This window comes from Bombus fervidus, chromosome 1, assembly GCF_041682495.2.
Source record: "Bombus fervidus isolate BK054 chromosome 1, iyBomFerv1, whole genome shotgun sequence".
NCBI lineage: Eukaryota > Metazoa > Arthropoda > Insecta > Hymenoptera > Apidae > Bombus > Bombus fervidus.
Genome location: NC_091517.1, coordinates 3818925 through 3839694, shown reverse-complemented (window position 1 = coordinate 3839694; position 20770 = coordinate 3818925). Strand labels below are relative to the sequence as shown.

The following is a 20770-nucleotide window of genomic DNA, read 5'->3' as shown; positions in this document are numbered from 1 at the left end:
TTGTTTGGAAACGAGACTATCGTCTCATCAACTTTTGTATGTGGGAAGTTGGTATACTGGTATACAATACTTTTATTAAAACACAGTTACACTTTTATTAAAAATATAGATTGATCTTGCTTCATTTGAAGAATGAGTCTTGTGAACAAAAAGGGATCTTATGAACGAATCAGAATGAGCTAATGTAGCAAAAATCACACCGGTCCTGAGCCCATTACTGTTATATTTCATACACACTTGCAAGAGTTATAAAACGACACGTTCTCTCGTTCTTCCGTAATTTCTTCGTCGACGGTGTTCGCTAACGGCCTGCCCCGAGTTTCCGGCAATATCGAACATACTATACTTGCTATTAAAGCTAAACCGCCGCAAAGAGTCGTTGGTCCCCACCATACAACAGCTCCTAATAAATCAGCGACGTAAGGCGCGGCCACACTTCCGACATGCGACATCGCAGAATTCGTACCAACCGCGGAGTTTCTGCAGACCTGTTTCGAAGAAAAATAATTTAGAGCTGTCATTGATGTCATCATTTCAAACTTTACCAATATGATAAACGTGATAGTTTAGTCCTGGTAACGGTGCTAATGAAATTTCAGATGTTCCAAAAACACACATAATACATATATTTATTGAACTTTTCTAGAAATGTCCAAAAGATAGATTAAATACTAAAAATTACTTATTATAATTGAAATAGTAGGATATAGTTAGAATTCGCGTGAATAAAATTATAGAATAATTAAGCTTTTATCTATATACTTAACAAAATATCATTTAGATTCCGCGAAATGGAAATTTGTAATTCTTTTTGGAAAAAATTCTAGAATTGCTCATTTTATTGTAGATCGCTTTTATAGTTCAACTATTTATGCTTACCGTGGGGAAAAGCTCCGAGCTATATAGAATAACGATCCCATAAGCAGCTGATGCGCTGAATCTACCAATTAAGGATATGGTCATAATTGCATCGTTTTCAGTCGTTGGAATTGCGAGAATACAAAGTAGACATAATGCAGCTATAACATATAAACTTGCGCTTCCTGGACGTCGTCCCATAATCATTAGAATCGGTGTCGGTATCAAATAAGCTGGTATTTCGGTTAAACCCATCACCAACACGTAAATGTACCGATTTGTTGAGAAATTGTTTACATTTAATGCTGAAAGGATTGATAAAATATATTTTAAGCTTTAAGCTTTAGAACAGTTTACACGAATTCTATTTATTTGAACGAAATTTTTATTAAATGAACTCTTGTTGGTGAAATCCATTTTTTTGAATATGAACTGCTATTATATATACGAAAAAATTCTAGATAGTGGAGAGAATCACTACACTCTCATTATACATGTAAAATTCAATTATATAAACTATCTCTCCTTCGATACCTTCATATAAACAGAGTTCTACTATAAAAGTATAATTCTTTTAGATACTATGGTAGTAAGCGGAAACAGGAATAAATTTCGATCATTCGATTACCTAACGCGTAATAAGTCAGAGAAGCTGTCATCCAAGTAAAATTCGTGATAAGAATCCTCTTTCGTAATTCACTATTGCTAAGAAGCACCCAAAATCCTTTGATATTTTTATGCAATCCTCTTTTGGTATCCTTCGATTCTTGTTTTAACTTTTGTATTTGTATGATTGGTGTCAATGACGTGCTCATTTCTGCATCAGGACTTCCTTTAGATGCTTTATCGATTAAACTCTTCGCCTCCTGTCGACGATTGTGAGCTATCAGCCATCGTGGAGATTCTGGCATAAGCCTGCAACAATTGAAAACTACAGTTGTTCTACATATCTGCTCAATAAAATGATTTATCATAACAAGTTCCCTGAATTCTTTTAAAGATCCAAGCAGTATTTCTCTAAATAAACAAGATTATGTCGTGAAGCAATTTCAAATAACAAACTGCTTGATCTCAGTCTCTTCGAGAAACTTTACATTACAAAAGAGCAAACTTACCACAAGTGTATTAGCAAAAGCAAAGCCGGTAAAGATATTGCTAATTGAATATATCTCCATTCGTGTAGCAAATACGCTACACCCGGCACAATTACTATTCCTGTGGCATAGCCGACGTTGTAAGCAATTCCCATCCATTGTCTGTGTTTTTCATTCGCTACCTCTGTGACTGTATGACAAATAGACTAATATATAATAATAATTAACGACCCGATAAACTAATAAATATCAACCTTTAGTTCATTAGTAATATTTCATTTTAATATTCATTTTGATAGCTATTGGAGCTTCCAAGGATAGAAATTTCTATAAATACAAATTTTAAATTGATTTAAAATCACATCGATATCACATTACTATGTGTTTCATAGTTATAATATTATCAATTTATAGAGTACTCACGTGTCGTGAAAGACGAATACTGTATAGCTGCATGACTAGCACCATTAACTATTCTCGAGATTATAAAACCCCAATACCAAGGCACGATCGCACCAGCTGGACCAGAGATGATTAACATTATTATTCCAATAACGTAACAGATTTTTCGGCCATATTTATCCGCGATGACTCCGAATAAAGCGCTACCCAATAATTTTCCAAGGGACAAAGCCATGTGAGTGCTTGAACGGGCCACGGTTTTGTCGCACACCAAATCCCACTAAAATTAATAATAAATTCGATTATTCACAATTTCCCATTATAATTAAGTCACTGGTTATCCTATCCACATAAAAGTTCCTACTGGAATATAACATACTCTTTTATAAAATAAGATCTTTTGAAATATTGTCTGAGAAAAATCATTGCGTATAAAAAAGTCCAGTTCTTTCAGTTTTGCCTACAAAAAATTCGGTTTTTCCAATTTTGCATATAAAAAATTCCAGGATACGACAAAAAATTCAAAAAATTTGGAAATGAGACTTCGAAAATTTGTTTTTCGGCGGAGTATATTATAATCATAACTATTGCTTTTAAATGATTACCATTTCAATACTATAGAAGGATATTGTGTGTTATGAATGAAATATATATTCATTCAAGAAAGTCGTTATTCCTTTAAGAATTTTAACGTACTCCGATATTAACAGGTGTCGCCGTGAGTATTGGACATAATGGAAACGACTTTCTGACAAGGACAAGGGAACTTTAAGGAAATTGGATTTTAAGTACTTTCGGATAATAATGTTACGACTTACGACTATATCTAATTAGTGAAATGTGATACTCACATCTTGCACGAGAGAAGTTCCATCGATGTCATTCGCGAAACTCCTTACTTCACAGGAAATCGACTCAGGTAGAGGCTTCGAAATTTTATATTCTAACGCTTTTTCGAATCCAATATGCGCAAAGTATTCATAACTATAATTGTACATAGTACATGAACTGGTCGATGAGATGTTTCTTATTTCTTCGTCCGTCCAATTCGCGGCAGTCAAACTTGGTATTGCACACCAATGTGTGGGAGTCTGTGAAACATAATTCTTATTTATCTAATCATATATGTATATTTTTATATAGAATTCTATCAATTTTTCATTCCAGAGCTATGATCGCTATATGATATTTTTTTTATTAATATAGTACAGTGGCTACAGAAGTATTGGCACATCATTATATTTATTATAATATTTAAATACTAATTAATTAAGTTTGATTACTTGTTAATTGTTACCATACCACTTTTGGCATTTGGTGCTTTTATATGATTACTAAAATTTGAAACGTATATAGAACTTGATAAAAAGACTTTTCGTTGAAAACTAATGATATGTGCGAATAGTTTTTGTAGGTACTAAGTGTAAGTTAAGTTTACTTCGGCAATGAAGATATAAGACATGGAGTGCATTCCATTGAATATCGTCGGTGTCAGTGTAAAAATGAATATTATCCATAAAAAACTGGACCCATATCCGAGTTTATCAAGCGCTTCGAGCAGCGGATCCGTGTCTTTCGTTCTTTTACTATCGTTATCTCCATTGGCGGGCATGTTTTCTCTAGAAATCATACGAAGGTAAATAATTTCATACTTTTGGAAAACAAGCATCGACAAAATTTTTATGATTATAATCGGTATGTTTTTGTACGTAACATTTATAAAATACGATTTTGAAAAATGTTACAAACCATTATTTAATTTTCTAATCAAATCTATAAGAAAATATGAAGAAGAAATTATTAAAGATTATATTCGCTGCAACGTCGACCACACCATAAATGCAATTAATAGTCGCTCATTTTTTAATCATAAAATCAACTAACTGCCACTCATAGTTCTATATTGTATCTCATCATTCTCTCATGTAATTATTTAGAAAATTCTTCACAAACTTTTGTCAATATATAGTACTTTCTTGATGACACTATCACATTGCAATTATTTTCATCGTCTTTTCACTCTGATAAGCATACTATATCACTTCGAATAACAACAATTCGATCGCGTAAGTTTAAATCGATCACACTTCTCCGCTTGTCGATTTACGCTCATCAATTTCACAATTGGTTAATTACCAATACGATTTCAGACAAATTTTTCAACGTTTCTTGAGATCGAAGGACTTCGTACGATCGTATACCAGCTACTGACAATTGACAGCTGTTTCCTCCGCCACGTATCGAGATAAGCAAGTTTCTAAACAGGTATAGGTATAGCGACGTTACGTATGCCGATACCGATGTCCATTTTGTGATAATGACAATCTCAACTGATTCAGTTACACGTGTAAGTGTCCTTGTGTTCTAAATAGTATATTGTTATGCTATAAGTTTATAATTCTTTCGATAATTTTGTATTATTTAGCATTATTTCCTGTTCTTTTATCAAAAACGTTTTCAGATTTCTTCATAACAGATTTCTTAACTTTAGTTTTTTTTTTGTTATAGAGTTCTATTTTATCGAAGTTGAATATTAACTGCACAGATTTTTGGATTCAGTAGAACTTAAAATTTATTTGCAACTCGTTCAACACTTATCTAGAATTTTTATATAAAAAGGAACACATTACCTTAAATTACCGATCTCTACCGATGTTACTACACTTCTATCTGCATATTTGTTTTTAAACGGTATGTGTCTGCAAGTAAGTAGTTTTTGAGTGTTTATAAAATTAAGATTTACAATTGAGAAATTAGAAATTTATTTGAAAATCTATACTGCGAAGTAAACTATATTGATAAATGTATTAAAAGATCTGTGAATGTAAAAATACACTTTTCCATCGAGCTCTACGATTAAAAAATTATTTTTGCAACAAATGTGATTGATGACACAATGTTGAAAATATTTTTGTAAAAAAAACAGGTGGCAGCATATTCTATATTGTACAACAACAATAACGTCATTATTTGTCGGCTACGGGGCAATACGAAACGGTTGATACATCACTGGAATAATTATCAGATCCATCAAATGCATTTACTTACAACTTATCAGACGAGAAAGCTTATTTTACAATATTACGAGCTATCAAATTTACGCGCTTAACGTAAGCATATGTACAATTGTCGCTAAGAGGAAAGAGATGGTTGCGTACATTTTGTGGCAGCGAAAACACACGAACGAATTGTTTTAATTCACGTTGCTATCTGTTATCTCGTTGAGAATCAGTTGAGCAATACTGGCACTCACTGTAAAACGTTTTGACTGCCGAAGTTCTTGGCACCGATTGCGAGGAAAATAGTTCTGTAGACTTCTTGAATGTAAAAAAAAAAAAAAAAACGAAACAACCGCCGATTGTTCCGATTTTAGAAGCCGCTTTTCTTTTAAAATTCAATCTTCGCTTGTCATTATATATAAATTAGACGAAAATATTTAAGCTCTTATCATAGGGAACATTTCAATATTGTACGTATTATATAAAACATTTTGAAAGTTCATTAACACCGTAATTAGACACGATTATCGTGATTACATTGGTCAAATTTAGAATCAATCTGAAAATGTATATAGAAATTATAAGATATTTACTGTCAAAATATATCAAGTAAAAAATTAGTATGCAGCACGTACAATATACAACTTGAACGTGCATTAAGTAGCGAAAATAATTCCAATGAATATTGAGACTTACTAATACAATTCATAATCGACTGTTTAAATACTATTATGATGTCATATAAACATATACTTGTTCTAAGCATCTTGTAGCATCTATCTACATTTCCACATTTCCACAAACTTTACCAATACGATTATGACAGTGCCATTACAGTGCTAACAACATTTTTAAGTGTTTCATGTAACACACATAATATATTCTCAAAATGTTTCTAAATGTTTCGTGAACCCCTAAATATCCAATTACACGTCGAGTATTTTTCTTATTATTAAATAGAATGGGATGTAATTTCTTTCTTTCTTTTCTCTTTTATTTAAGATCTTAAATCAACGAAATTGTGTTTTCTCGAGTTTCACCGATTTTCACAACGATCAGCGAATCGACGAATAATCGAAGCAGGTTATCAACCATTTATTTCCATCATTTAGTCATCTGTTTTAGTCATAGCTGTTTGATCGCACATATTTAATACTTTTGCGCTCGCTAAGTTCGACGTCCTTGAGATTAATTTCGCGTCGCGGTTTTTCAGTGGCGTTTTGCGCATAGACCGAGACAGGAAACATCCGACTTGAGCGTATTATTAGAAGCACGATGAATTGTTTTTACAGGGGCATAGACGAGTTGACATAGTTACGATCTTTCTATTTCGTCGATTATCTTTTTATTAAGAACTAATAATAGACGCTCTTTACTCTAAAACTCGCCGCGGTGGCAATCATTCGCCGTTATCTTCCAAGCAAAAGCGAAAACATTAATCCGAAAAAATACGAAAATACGATTTTAATCACGATAATCTTCCTCCGTCCACTTTTGATTCTTCCATTATTTATATATTACATACAATAGCATAGACAAAAATAAATGGACCGGTAGACTGGGAGTAAATGTCAATGAAGCTTAATTGTTATATGCTTGAATTTTATTTATTCTATATCCTTATAGTACACATAGGTTATTTAGTAGATAATTGAAAATAATAATAATATTCTGATGTAAACAAGTTACATTTAACGAAACTTCATTGATACATGTTTCCATTTGTCCACTTATTTTTATAATAACTAATAGACGATAATAAATTCTCTTTGGATATTTATATCTACTTTATCCTCTGAATTAAAATAACGCTATCTACTGAGAATCGATATCACAATTTTACCTCAAGTCAGGTAAAACAATACACTGTTCATCAGTCCTGGTCTAGTTCTAAAAATTAGCCGCTTAGAAACGAAAATCAACATTCGATTAATTTCGTACTGTGTTCAGACGACTTTGAATCGCAAATATTCATATTATTCATTGACTTGTACTCGTCGCACCATGGGAACATTATACACTAAATGGAAAAATGAGTTTGCTATATGATACAATGCTCTTATCCAGGCGTCGACCTTGTACCTAATTTCCTTCGCGATTGGAAAAGCTTCTATTGGCTCTTCCAGCTCCATTATACTGCAAAGAAACAAATCTTAGTTAAATTTATTCTGTTAATTTGCACATGCTTCATACCTGCTATATTCCATTCAACTATACTATAACTTATAACATCTTCAACTAACTAGACTCAAAAATGACATAAATATTCGACATAAGTTATTATCGTGGATGTAACTAACAATTAAACAACTATGTCTACAAAGTATTTACAAAGATTCACAAAATTATTACATACTCATCCGTTTCTGGTTTCTCTTTATTTCGATTAGTACAGGTGTACATGTAGCAAGCTGGATAAGCGCTCGTTGTCGTTACTTTATGAAATTGGCCTGTTTGTATTTGAATCGATGATCCCTTCGAGACCACGTTATCGTATCTCTGTTCCTCGTCGCTATATGTTATTTCACCTTCGAGGACAGTCAGTGTGACGTTGGTGAAGTTCTTAGAGATGTAATTGTCTAGATACATGCCTGGGAAATCCGCGACGAAAAGAACATCGGTATCGTTGGACCAAGTATAAACGTGTTGCTGAATTTCTTCCAACTTGTATCTGAATAGAAAATAAAGCAATAAATATCATAAATTTGTTATTTATATGAAAATATTCGTTCGTTGAAAACGCTATTTACTAAGGTTTATTGTGTTTATACCTGTACGAATTATATTGCGAAAGAAGGGGCATTAAGAAAGAAATAGGCTGAAACGGGTGCCAATTTACTGTTAGCATATCAACATTTGGATCAAACATCCTCTGTTGGAATCTTCCGTTCAGCGAACACCAGACGTCGATGTAGATGCTTAAATTCGATGACAGTCGTGACCATTTCGGTTTCCTTTCGCGTTGGAAGTCATTCTCGAAAAGCTGATTTTCTTGTTTAATTAAATTATCCTATAAATATTATATTGCTCTTTACAACATAAATTGCATGTGAAACTTGCTGATCGTACGCGTCGTTATAGATGTGAATCTTTCTTTTCTTATTTACTAAGAATTCACATTCTCAAACATTACATAATTCGATGATATGGGTGTATCGATAAGATAACACTTACTCTTAAACAGGAAGCGTATTGTATGACCATATCGCCGTGTTTCTCCCATCGATTGGTTTGCACCCATGCTTTAGGATCCAAATAACGATCCTCGTTACTGACGTTATCGTGAATCTTAATTACGACTAGTACAGTATCCCAAACGTGCACCATCATGTCCCAAGAATATCCGTACATTCCTGGTACCCAGTTATTGTAACCCTAATAATAATGAAAAAAGGAAAGAATTATTGAATGTCAAAAAATTGATGTAAACAGTTCGTGTAATGAGGAACATATTATTAGTGTACCTTCGTGATAAAATGAGAGTATGGTAAGAAAAACTGCAAGAATACATGGAATAGTAATAGAGAAACTACGAACTTTTGCTTCTTCGTCACTCTAGTCGATTTGCTGCTGATTCCTTTGATATGTTTACAAGTAATTGTAGAGTTTATCGAGTTTGTACCTTCTTGGTTTCCATCATCGATCGATGATCCGTTGCCAGTTTCATCGTTTCTTTCATTGTACGATTCTTTTACTCGCTTTATCGCAATTTTCTTATAGTTTCTTATCTCTTGACTTTTCTTAGAAAATGAACGAGCATAATTACGTTTGATGAAAGTTCCGAGCCTTCGAGGCCAATTTGGATTGCAAAACAGAGGCATCGTTGCAAGGCACACTAATGGAAACATTCCTGAGAATAAACACTGAAATTAATAATACACGTAGAATTTCGTTTATCTTGGGATAAAATTATTACCGAAACGAAATTACTCACCGATGCTGAATAATCGAGAGTTCATTAAGTGGAAAGCTGTACAAAAGATCATTGCAGGAATTCGAGTTTTATCGAACAGCATCCAAAATCCAACCGTGAGGTCAAAGATAAATCCAAACCAGTGAACTATGAAAAAATCAGTTTGCTTGGTGGTCAAAAATAATCTGAAATGGTGCAATATTATTTTATCGACTGGCAAAATTCTATCGGCTGTCTACCTCTGATAAGAGTATAGTTTTCATGTATTTTCGAACTTAGATACGTTCGGTTCTTAATTATACCTACTTGAACGGACTGAAGACCCAATGCTGCGATAAATTCGTCATGGCGTAACCTGATAGCCATTCTGCGCCAGATTTTTTCAATCCAGCTAAGAAATATAGTGCAAAAAATTGAAATTTTAGAATGAAATAGTTCCATAATGGTGCGGTTTTCTCGGTAACTTTCATTTTAGTAGCATCCAATGCACTGTAAGAGAACACTTGGTCAATTTCTAGCTTTAAATAATTAGTAGACATAGAACTGCCCAAGTTGTACAGATTTATAAATTAAATATTTTATACAGAAAATCAGGAACAATTGCAGAGAAAACGTGAAGAAAGATTTGCATTTATTGCTTAGGCCATCAAATTGATATTTCTTAGTATTAAATTAATATCTGCAATGATTCTGATTCATATCAGTCAATTTTCTCATTTAGATTTTCTTTCAAACTCACAAGTACTTGTTAGCCTCCGTACCCCAGAAGAGAATAGCAACGATCCCATAAAGATACGTGTGATTGTTCCAGTAGCTTTTATCCAAGAGGAAGATGTACCAATATGGAATTACGAAACAGGCACAAGCTACTTTGAACCGCAAACCCAGCATAATTCCAAAAGCACCTATCCACATTATCGTATAAATTAATATCATCCATGACAGTGAGGGAGCTTTCATTCCGTGAATTAATGGGAAATGACACTCCATAGGATCTCCCCATTTTATGTCTATATCTGCTAATCCTCGTTCTTCTACCACGTCGAGTACCATGCATAGTCCTAGGCAATGTTATTTAAATAAACATGAAATTAAATATAAATTTGTATTACCCCTTATGATTTATGTTAACAAATAGATTGCCCATCTATTTTTTTTTTAACCATTATATTGTATCTTAAAATAACTAACCGAAAAGTGCTCTGACAACTCCTAAACTAGCTGGATCAGTTGGTCGATACAAAAGCGCTGTGAATCTTTCAAAAGACGAAAGATCGTCCAATTTGAATCCACATAGTCTTTCGAACTTATCTTCGATCGTACGTGCTGAGAGTTTCTGTTTACCATCTGTCTTACATTCACTTTCAGTTTCTGAACAGGGTTGGGAAGTTGCTAACTGTCTGCTTTTTCTCCACATAACTATTGGACTGAAAGTAAAAATACTAAGCTTTACATCACAAAAGCTTTACATGAGCTTTACATAACTCAAACATATTCCTTAAACACCAAAATTACTTCTTTTCAACCACTTTTGTTGACATTATCGCCTACTATACGAGAACATGAACGTACCAATCAATCGATAAAAAATATTAAAGAATTGATCCGCAAAATTCCATCGAGACGAGTGGAAATGCAATGAAGATCGCTGAACTTTAACTTCAAACTTTGAATCTGAACAGAAAAGAGACTAAAACTGATAAGTGATCGAATGAAAGTAAATATATGGCGAACCGATGCGAAGAATAAAGCGAAAGTATTCGATTTAACTTACCAAGGAGCGGCGTGTTTAAGCCAGAGTAGATGAAACCGGTCCGATGACGATGTATCGAAGGTTGCTGGACTTCTGCGCGTCGCAGCTGCAGGACTAGTCACTGAAGAAGAAATTCCGGAGGCTGAGAGAGAGCAGGAGCACCGTCGCCAGGCAACGTGCCCGATTATTGACCCGCGCCCGCGCAATAATAATATATATTATCGGGCATACTTGTGCATTGTGCTCAGGTTTATCGATGCACACTATCGGTCGATATTTAAAAAATGCATCGTCATCTACTTCTGCTTCGTGTGTAATCGAAAGAAAACGAAATTTGCTTCAGTATATTTCTTAAAGTGGATGGATGCCTATGTAAATTGTATGTCGATTGTTCGTTTCGATGATTTTACTGGACTAAATTTATTGATCGAATTTTTTACGGCAATGTTCACGCGATGAAGAAAATTAAAAATTTTATATAACAGACGGGTTCCGTAATCGGCATAAGTTTCAGATATTGGGAAGTTTAACGTGGAAAATACTGGAGTGCTCCGAATTAATTTATGGAGTTTTCTCAGGTTTATACAATTGAGCAAAGTTATGGTATTTTCTAAAATTCTGTGAAACGCAAAGAAAGTTTGTGAAAGCCAGGAGAACGTTTCATAGCAATTGGAACGTTGGTTAACTGGTTGAATTATACGTTGCGCCGTTACACTCGTTTAAAAATAAATTATCGACATCCGCTTATCTCCGCCATTGTCAGTACACTATGTAATTATATAACAAGGTCTGACAAATTTACGTATGTTCTTGTTGCATGAATAGCGTTAGAGAGCAATAGTGTATTTTCTACTTTTTAATATTTACTTTTATTATTGTAATAGATGTAAAGAAATAATTCTATCATAAATAATGTTTGCAAAAATAACTAACATTATGTTTCGGTATATATGTTTCAGTATATATAGGATGAAAGATATGATATATCTGACTTACAAATAATGATCTATCTTGGTCATCGAGAAAGATACAAGAGGGGTGCGAGAATATTAGATTCTCAAAGATAGACTATTACATTCTAAATCCTTATTTTTCATCAAGAAGGTCCTATGGGATCTCACTATTAATCCGAATCGTTTCCACCACAACGCATCGCTTAACCCTTTCCTTTCATCAAATTGATGAATCAGTAACACGTTTATTCATTCATTTCATCAACCTATCGAATTTAACCTGCATGAAAAATTGTCGTTGCATCTTAGAAATACTTCTCGTGTTCGAAATGGTTTTATAGTCTAAAAATAGATGCAGTTTTAAGTCATGTACATAGAGGAATAGTATAACGATATACAATTCGTATTAGTGAACAACGATTATGCAGTTTTTGAATGAGGCAACGAAGTCTTTTTGGTCTCGCAGCTGGGGTGTTTCTAATGAATGGACGTAACTTCGCGTTCAAAATCCCCAACGGCCGTTTTAAAGCCGTAAAACAAAGGACTGATTTATTTCAGCACGCCCCTCAATCTGTCTCCGTGGACCACTTTTGATTAGTGCTGCCTCTTCAAGGTTCGAGGCTCCAAAACTACCATTTCATAATGGATCTCGGTCCCTCTTGTATTCCTCGATACGTCTTAGAGACAAAAACGCCAAATGTAGTTATATACGTCTACAACACGTTCTAATACATCACACATAAAAATTCAATATCAACTGGATTTAAAATTTAAAATGCTTTATCTAAGCTTAAAGTTAGAAATATCTGAAGAGTCTTGATCTTTTACACATATACGAAATCACTGGTTTCGCTTTTCTTTTACTTTTTCTATCTTTTCTATCAAAGTAACTTTGTTATCGTCACGATTCACTTCAAACATTTATTTATACTTCTGAACAAAGTACTGTACGACTCAGGCAGGAAGGTATTTTACATTCAAGTATGTATAAGAGAAAGGAGAAATGCAAAGCTTTTTCGCCTGAGATTTTGATTTTTGGAAAAAATCGAATTTGAAATGAACACTTCGACACATTGTCGATAGCCATACTGAACGCGTTTCCTTGAAATTTACGAATTTGTATTCTCGATTTTCCTCAGTAGATAACCAATTGGAAAAAACCTTTTTCCTTCGTTAACGACTTCCTGCGCGGATATAAAACCTATAATAGGACATTCAATATTCATCAAATGTACTACCATAAAAAAGAACACCTCCTCTTCTTCGGTTCTCCATTGGAAAATGGAACGCGACGGGACACGTGAGCGAGGAAATTAACGCCGCTATTTGCTCACGGGCACACATAAGAACCCCATCAACCCCCGCGCAATATTTGCCGAACTTATTTGTTCAGGAATATGAATCAGTCCACCTGGAAGCGGCTAAAATGAGAGACAGAGAAAGAAGAAGTCGGACGAAGAGGAGAAGAGGCGAAAGGAGATCCGCGATTGTCGTACGTATTTGCCCGGCTATTTATCACGGTTTATTATTTCCTATTGTCGATGGAGTCACGCATTGTTGGCGGACGAGGAGGGCCGCGGCGAATTTCTAAAACCGTGTCCGATCGAATTTGCATATATCGCCCGGGATGCGTGTCTGGCGTCCGATTACAGGCCCTATTAATTGCGGTTCCGTATTGTTCTCCCCGATAACGTACCGTGATATCAAGTTCTAGCCCTCGTTCGCTCCTCCTTCTTCTCCTTGACTTCATTTTTTCAGCTTGTTCTCGATTGTCGACGTAGTTAAGAATGACGCTTTTCATTTTGACGTGACGTTCATTTACGAAGAAATTAACACTTTGAAATTGTGATCGTGACAGATTAACAAGTGTGAAAAGGTAAAATTCCTTTTTAGAGCTTTCAGTTCGCCTTTAGTTGTTAGACGTTTAATAGTGCAACTATTGTTGTGATTTTTATTCGGCGTCCTTCTTTCCTGAAGAAATTCATAGGTTGTAATTTTGATCGTGATAGATTTGAGAAGCGTGTGAATGAAGGAAGTTTCTTTTTTCAGTTGTTCAGTTTAGCCTTAGTGGTTAAATATTCGAGGGTGAAATGTTTGATTTTTATTGAACCACGTTCTTTCATGAAGAAGTCAATATGCTGTGAATGATTTTATAGGCGAAAGAAATATTGTTCCTTCTTTGAGTTTTCATTCTTATCGAACAGTGTTGCTGTTAATGATACTGATACTTGTCAAAAGTAACGTAGTTGTCATTTATGTAACAAACTGAAGGAATGAAAGGTTTGTACAGTTCACTATAGTAGCCACGTTATTTTCAAAATCTCGATAAAAAGTATAATCCTCGCTGCATTAGACGAATGCATATTCATGTGAAGAGTAGAAGAATCGAAGGATGTTGCGGACAACTCTTTATGCATGAAGGAACAATAGCGTGGATGTAGCGCGTGTCCGATATTATGTAACTCATATTCATTGTGTTCAAGAGTTTCTTTATGCAATAAAAACATATTACACAAAAAAGAATTATTCCAATGAATTCAATCACTTGTTTCCATTAATATAGTAATCATAGAAACTTTAAAGAAAATAGTCTTATGTTTAAAATTTCTTTCATCTAAATTTCGAGAACATATAATCTACACCTTATACATTTTTTTGAAATTGAAATTTCGAATTATGTACATTGGTGATCTAAGAGCGAACGTTTCCCTATAAAGAATTCCACTAGTAACGATCTTTGCGCGGCAAGTCTAAATAGCAAAAGGGGAGGAAGGATGGATGAAGTGGGCAAAAAAAAATCCGGCATAAAATTAACAGTATACAGCTTGCAGAATGCAGTTTGTTGCTCACCGGCAATATTTCACGATGGCCTCTCCCGCGAAGAGAGAGAGAGGGTTCGTTCTCGAGGGGGGTGTTTAACAATGGAACCCTTTACCCAGCCCCTAGCGCCCAGCCAACATCCATACATCATCATTCATACTGAAAAAAAAACCTGGGGGCACCTATAGCAGCCTACAGTGGAGGGGCCTTCAAAATTTCAAAGTACCCAGTACGCATCAAGTACTTTCTAATGCTACGCTGGATTTTTCGTTTGCCTTGTTCAGGAAGCTTGAGTTGCACCTTTAATAGTAACAAGTTTCATACTTGTCCCTGTGAATGGATTAATTTTGCAATAATACTGACTTAAATATTCATAAGAATCCGTTTAAAAAATTTAGGATATTGTATGAATGAACGAAACAAGTTTAAGGAAACTAAATAAAATATATAGTATTTTTATTTCCATATATGTAATACTTCTATTACACGTCATGTTAAAATTTGAAAGAAACAAATAAATTACAACTAGAAATAAAAATTAAATTTCTACTTCTTGTCTCTCTACAACAAACCGTAACTTAACGAAAACAAAGAAGAGGAAAAGTGAACTAAAATCAACAATAGCGTCCAAACAAACCCATGAAGTTCTTGGGATCATTTGATTCCTAAAAACTGGCTGACACCCTTTAAAAATACTACCACGCCTAGGAACGCCAAAAGGGGTTGCACCGGTAGTAAACAGTGACGTGCGAAACTGTCGCGCAGGGTAAGGAAAAAAAATGGAGAGCCAAAGAAAGGCGTAAAAGCATTTTGCTCTTTATGGACCACCCTTTGCCCCTATCGATAAAATATTCGCCATCCTCTAGGAATACCCAGAGGAGTACACAGTGAAACTTTATGAAATATATTTTCCAATCCTTTGTTAAATTTTGTGCTGGAAATTTAATAGTTAACACAATTAAAAGTTAATGTCCTTTACTCGAGAAATTCCTCAATGATACTGAGTAACATTAGAAATTTTTCAATCGCTTTATGCAATTTTTATTTATTTTAGGTATTTATATCAATGTATATTATTATATTCATATTAAGTAAGCACGGGTTTCTGGATTCTAAATTCTTAATTATTTTCGGCTAACACTACACACTTTTCGATTCCTTTTGAGGAAATGTTTTGAACGAATGACAGTTAGCAAACGAAGATCCATTCTAGATCAAAACCCATCGATCAGTAACGATCGTAGGACAGTGGAACGCGAAAGAATCGAAAAAGAAGGCAGAATGAAAAGCGTAATCCGCTTTTCGAAAAGTGGCAACCCCTTCGACGAACTGTGCGTCGGTCGTGTCACAGCACGGGTGACTGATTGTAAAACCATGGAGTAACCCGCAAAGGGTTGCTGGGTCGGGGTAAGAGGGAGACGGACAGTTTAAAATTGAGCCTCGTAATCGACGTGTAATCCTCTAAAGCCGTGACAGCCCGAAGATAATGGAGCACCGATCGTCGATGGGTGGCTAGTTTGTTTTCCATGGCGGTCGCTTCTTAAGCGTTTTCAATGTTCACGAAACCTGATGGGGATGCTAAACACATTTGTTGGCCGATTGATTTATGGAGTAAATGTGAATCCGTTGTTTAGATTAATATTTATTTTATTACAACATTTCAGTAATAAATTATTGTCGACATATGACACAATAAGTAGACATTTGTATATTGTAAAATAAATGCTGCCACATAGATTAGAAATATTAAGTAAAGTAGGATTCCATTGCGTAGATTATAATATGGATCGCAAACTTTAAAATTTATGGCATCCGAATTTAAAACATACGATAAACGCTGTGTAATTAATAAAAATCAGACCAGTCTTCCAGAAAAGAACTCATTTCTTCCTGCAGCTGGTCAAAAAACGATTGTAAAAGAGTACACGCTTTTTTTCACTTTCCTAAAAAAACCAGACAATCCTGGAGCAAGTGTTTCGTGAACGAAGTTTGGTACAAAAAACACACTAAAGAACGTTCCCCGTGAAAATCCTCTTTTTGTTACTTGCATAGCTAGAAAAACCTGCACGAGGTTTAACCGTCTTTTTCTTTTCTAAGTTTGTTGCAAAATCCATGTGGGGTGCTGGATGGAATTAAAACTATTAGAAGCTCATTAGCATTTCTCGTTTCGATAGTTTATGATCTCGAAAGAGGGCAGACTGATATTCGCATCATCACATGCGAACGATTTTCATTTTTGCGAGGCGTTCATCCGGAAAGACGATTCTGGGGTGACAAAACGCAGGGGATACAGGTACCGGTGCGTGTTCGACTGGGTGTCCATCATGTTGTCACTCGTGTGATTCACTTTCTAAGCTTTGAAACATGCCCAGAATTGAAGAGTTCGTTGAAATAAGGCAATAGCTGCAATATTTAAATTCTATTTATCGGAGGAGAAACAAAGTTAAAACTTTCAAAAGTGTAAAAGTTTATCGTTACGAAAATATTAGTTAACCATGAATTTATAGTACGTTTCGAAAGCCAACTTAATTTTGAATTGGTTTCCTGGAATTACAGAGGGGGTGCTTACTTATTGCAGCAGCCTCTTTAATTTTCAAAAATACAATACTCGTCGAGAATAGATATCACGTATGTAAGTAGATTTCTATGGATTTAAGAAAGCATGGTTCGAAAATAGAACGAGGGGAAGAAAAGTCTATGCTTTATTTGATTAGAGTTTGACAGCCAATCGAGATTCCATAAAACTTTGATGTAGTTCGTTATAAGAATTATTTTCATTGATCTGTTACATTGGAAGCGCGTAGCTGATCGATCTGCGAATCACATACCAGTTTCTAGGGAATACCCTGCTGAGAGATTCTTTTGTTCGAATAGTTGGCGAGGAACCATCCTCTCTTGTCCCTAGGGAATCTTCGAGCATTATATTCTACGTTTCCCTCCTAGGAACGATCATTATCTCTTTAGAAACCGAGCGATACGATGCGAGTCGAGTAATCTGAACGTTATCTCTTTTATTAATAGAAAAGGAATCAACTGAATCTTTCGTAAGATTAGAAAGAATGTTGCAAAATATTTGTAGCTTAAGCAAACTTTAATAAAGATTAATTCTTTCTCTATCTGTTACGAGTTATCAAAAGCAGCTGTATGTTCAATTTTATTTCTTTTTCCTTCAATCAATAAATGAGAATCGATAAACAATTGAAATATGAGCTGTTCAGAAGCCATATTGATCAATACCATAAATTGGAAAGTACAAAACAGTGATGATGTTACGAACACCGTTTTTTCTACATTTGTCTTAGATTGTTTATGTCATATTTTTATGATGTATTTCATAGCAGTAAGTCATTTGTTTCGTGAGAATTGAATATTAATCGTGTTGATAAAAAGTGGAGTTGATGAATTCGTCTTCCAAGAGGCTCATACGTACATAGTTTGATTCTGTGTTGGAGAAGCTGAAAGATATGACAGTACTTTTAACGAGTTCCCCTAAAAATAATTTCCCTCTGTCTGTTTATTTGTGTACACTGGCTCGACAGGCTTGCCACCCTCTACTTTAACCGTACAATCGTTCCGATGTAACGTTCATAGAAGGTCAATGGCGCGTGCAGCCTTTTTTTTATCCTCGATATTATTTTACCACAAATGGCAACTGTACTACTTTTGCCCAGCCGCCGGGCCAAACTGGTCCACTTCGTTTTTAAGTGCCTAGTCCCGCTCAACAGACATCTGCGATAATTTCTATGTACGAACCGTTTTTAACATAGCCATACCATTTTTTATCCTTCTTCTTTTTTCATCTCTTGCATCCCACAATCATTATTTATCTTTTAACAAGATCATTTATCTTATAAATCAACTGAACACATGACATACATATCTTGGTTAGTTTATTCTGTTTACTTCCCATAATCTCTTCAATTGAAAAAATCTAACTAAACTTCCTCTTTTATAAATATCCTATTCTAAAAATATCAAAGAAGTGACCAACACGGACGAATACAACTCGAGGAATCGAAACAGTGGTCATGCAAAGTTAACAAATCCGTTGTCACGACAGCAATTCTGTCGATGTTCCATTAGATAAGAGAGACAATAGAGTGATAGTCAGAGTGCAAACATAATGGTAATGGCTCTCAGTAACCAGGAACTCGAACGGGAGATTAAAATCTGCCGTTGTACGCCGACTGTGTTTATGGTGGCCGCACACACAAGAGCTCTGGCGTTAACGTCAAAAGGCGTTATTCGCTTCAACTGGCTCACCTGGTATATACCGGCAGGAAGGTATCTGATTATTCGATCCAGACGAGATTCGGAGCAGTTTCTAATGTGGCCTTTTTGTTTCTCTTTCGATCTACCTCAATGTATCCTTTTGAAACCCTGAAACCCTGGCGATTACAAAAGTTTGCCATTGTCAAGGCAATGTTATAGGGAAACAACTGGTTAATTTTAATTTCTAATGGCATGATGGGTATTTCAATAGTAATTTAATACTATTTTTAATTTTTAGTTAGAATATTACTTAGAGAAGAGAATATTTCTAACGAGTTATTCCATAAAAAATGTGGCCCTTTCTGAAAGCTAAATCTATAATAATGAAAGTTCTTAATGTCGGAGTTCTATAAAATCGAAATAGAAAACTTGACAGGAACGGAATTTAAGGGGAAAATCATTACTGATCAATTGTTAATGTATAACATTTCGAAAGAATCCTTTGCAAATAGATTATATTTGTTTTTTTGTAAGCTATTCAGATCGCCGATGAAACGATGACGAATTTCTTTCGTTACGAAGTTTCCATAAATAAAGCTTGTCACGTACAAATCGAATTGACGTTCATGGAAAAAAAAATTGTGTCTACATAGCAAATATGATGCCGCATCAAAGGAACGAAGAATAAAATGTTTCTAGATGAGCGTAGAATTACACACGAAGTGGAGCATTCAGGGCTATCGTGTTATCGATCGTCTCCCTCGATCAAATTCTTCCCTTTGATGTTGCTGGGGTGCATCGAGTGGCCTGGATCCAAGATAATGCAGTTTATTGTCGGTCGAAGGGCATGAATTCGTTTGTAGCAACATGCGAGAGATTCGTTATCTCGAGCGGATTTCAGCGCGGGTGTGCACGATCACCCCAAATTGAGCTCCGTAAATAGTAGCTTTTTCGTTCTATCGCGATTTTATTGCTGTTATCGCCGAGATAATTACTCTTAGATTTAATACCTTTATGTCTTGTAAGAGATAACAGACAATTGAGGCACTCAGAAGCCAAACTGATTCATTCCATTCTTTGAAAATTTCCTGATCCTAATATTATATGATTAGTGTTTAATTTCTCAGAAATCAAACGATTCATTTCGACGAAGTTGACTAGAGTTCGACTTTTATATATTTTTATAATACACAAATTCCTTTATTTTGTTCCATGATAATTTTATCATTTCTATTGTCACAAAGAATCTATATTTAATCCTTCAAAAATCAAACGATTAATCTCAATAAAGTTGATCAATTTAGTTAATAAATGGATTTATTGTAATAAAAAACTCAGTTCTGTTTTATTGTACTTTCATTGTTTTCATTAATGTATAGAATATGTGTGTCTACTGGCTTATATCGTGTGCACAAACGTTCAAGCGTATAAAGTACACGACCCTTTTGATTTCTGGCTGTCCACTGGTTCGTTTGCACCAAATAATTTTATTTCTCCGTTGCGCGCGTCTTAATTGAAACGCTCCGTAAACTGCCGCGAGCACTTCACGTGGGTCAAACATTTACCGACATGTAAGCCAGGTTAAACATCCTCAGGCGCTTCTTATGTGCGTTCGTTTTATCTCTTCTCGATATTATCGTCGTACTTCGTTTTCAGTACTCAATATGCATACAATAGCAGAAGTAGGTCAAATACGAAGATCACAAGGGAAGGATATGAGTCACGTATTTCGTATTTTATAGGGAAAAAAAATTTTAATTCGAAAT

The 20770-nt window shown here is 34.8% G+C and overlaps 2 protein-coding genes across 6 annotated transcripts; both read right to left on the bottom strand.

Moving 5' to 3' along the window:
• Window positions 1-48: 48 nt before the first annotated feature.
• On the bottom strand, window positions 49-4980 carry LOC139991423 (organic cation transporter protein). 2 transcript variants are annotated; one of them, XM_072011485.2, is made up of 8 exons: window positions 4104-4980; window positions 3793-3973; window positions 3206-3445; window positions 2376-2634; window positions 1974-2142; window positions 1487-1773; window positions 880-1163; window positions 49-488 (listed from the first exon to the last, which is right to left on the bottom strand). In XM_072011485.2, exons 2-8 carry the CDS (start codon window positions 3964-3966, stop codon window positions 228-230), a joined length of 1674 nt encoding a protein of 557 aa, XP_071867586.1. In that variant the 5' UTR covers window positions 3967-3973; window positions 4104-4980; the 3' UTR covers window positions 49-227. The 2 variants fall into 2 exon arrangements, with proteins under 2 accessions (XP_071867586.1, XP_071867594.1); XM_072011493.2 differs by having other exon boundaries at window positions 4308-4980.
• Window positions 4981-6938: 1958 nt separating this feature from the next.
• On the bottom strand, window positions 6939-11400 carry Gc (gamma-glutamyl carboxylase). 4 transcript variants are annotated; one of them, XM_072011439.1, is made up of 11 exons: window positions 11041-11399; window positions 10839-10962; window positions 10458-10693; window positions 10006-10327; window positions 9573-9755; window positions 9288-9451; window positions 8818-9203; window positions 8528-8728; window positions 8125-8363; window positions 7710-8024; window positions 6939-7489 (listed from the first exon to the last, which is right to left on the bottom strand). In XM_072011439.1, exons 3-11 carry the CDS (start codon window positions 10681-10683, stop codon window positions 7330-7332), a joined length of 2196 nt encoding a protein of 731 aa, XP_071867540.1. In that variant the 5' UTR covers window positions 10684-10693; window positions 10839-10962; window positions 11041-11399; the 3' UTR covers window positions 6939-7329. The 4 variants fall into 4 exon arrangements, with proteins under 4 accessions (XP_071867540.1, XP_071867549.1, XP_071867570.1 ...); XM_072011448.1 differs by having other exon boundaries at window positions 10839-10940; XM_072011469.1 differs by lacking the exon at window positions 10839-10962 and having other exon boundaries at window positions 10458-10708; window positions 11041-11400.
• Window positions 11401-20770: the final 9370 nt, after the last annotated feature.

Bases quoted from the DNA above. Each gene is read 5' to 3' on its own strand.
- LOC139991423 (XM_072011485.2), bottom strand. From the start codon at position 3,966: ATGCCCGCCAATGGAGATAACGATAGTAAAAGAACGAAAGACACGGAT. The intron at 3,446-3,792 runs GTAAACTTAACT...TATGTTTCACAG, and splicing joins CTTATATCTTCATTGCCGAA to ACTCCCACACATTGGTGTGC. The intron at 489-879 runs GTAAGCATAAAT...TCTTCGAAACAG, and splicing joins GCTCGGAGCTTTTCCCCACG to GTCTGCAGAAACTCCGCGGT.
- Gc (XM_072011469.1), bottom strand. From the start codon at position 10,683: ATGTGGAGAAAAAGCAGACAGTTAGCAACTTCCCAACCCTGTTCAGAA. The intron at 10,328-10,457 runs GTTAGTTATTTT...AACATTGCCTAG, and splicing joins AGTTGTCAGAGCACTTTTCG to GACTATGCATGGTACTCGAC. The intron at 9,452-9,572 runs GTAGGTATAATT...GCACCATTTCAG, and splicing joins TGGGTCTTCAGTCCGTTCAA to ATTATTTTTGACCACCAAGC.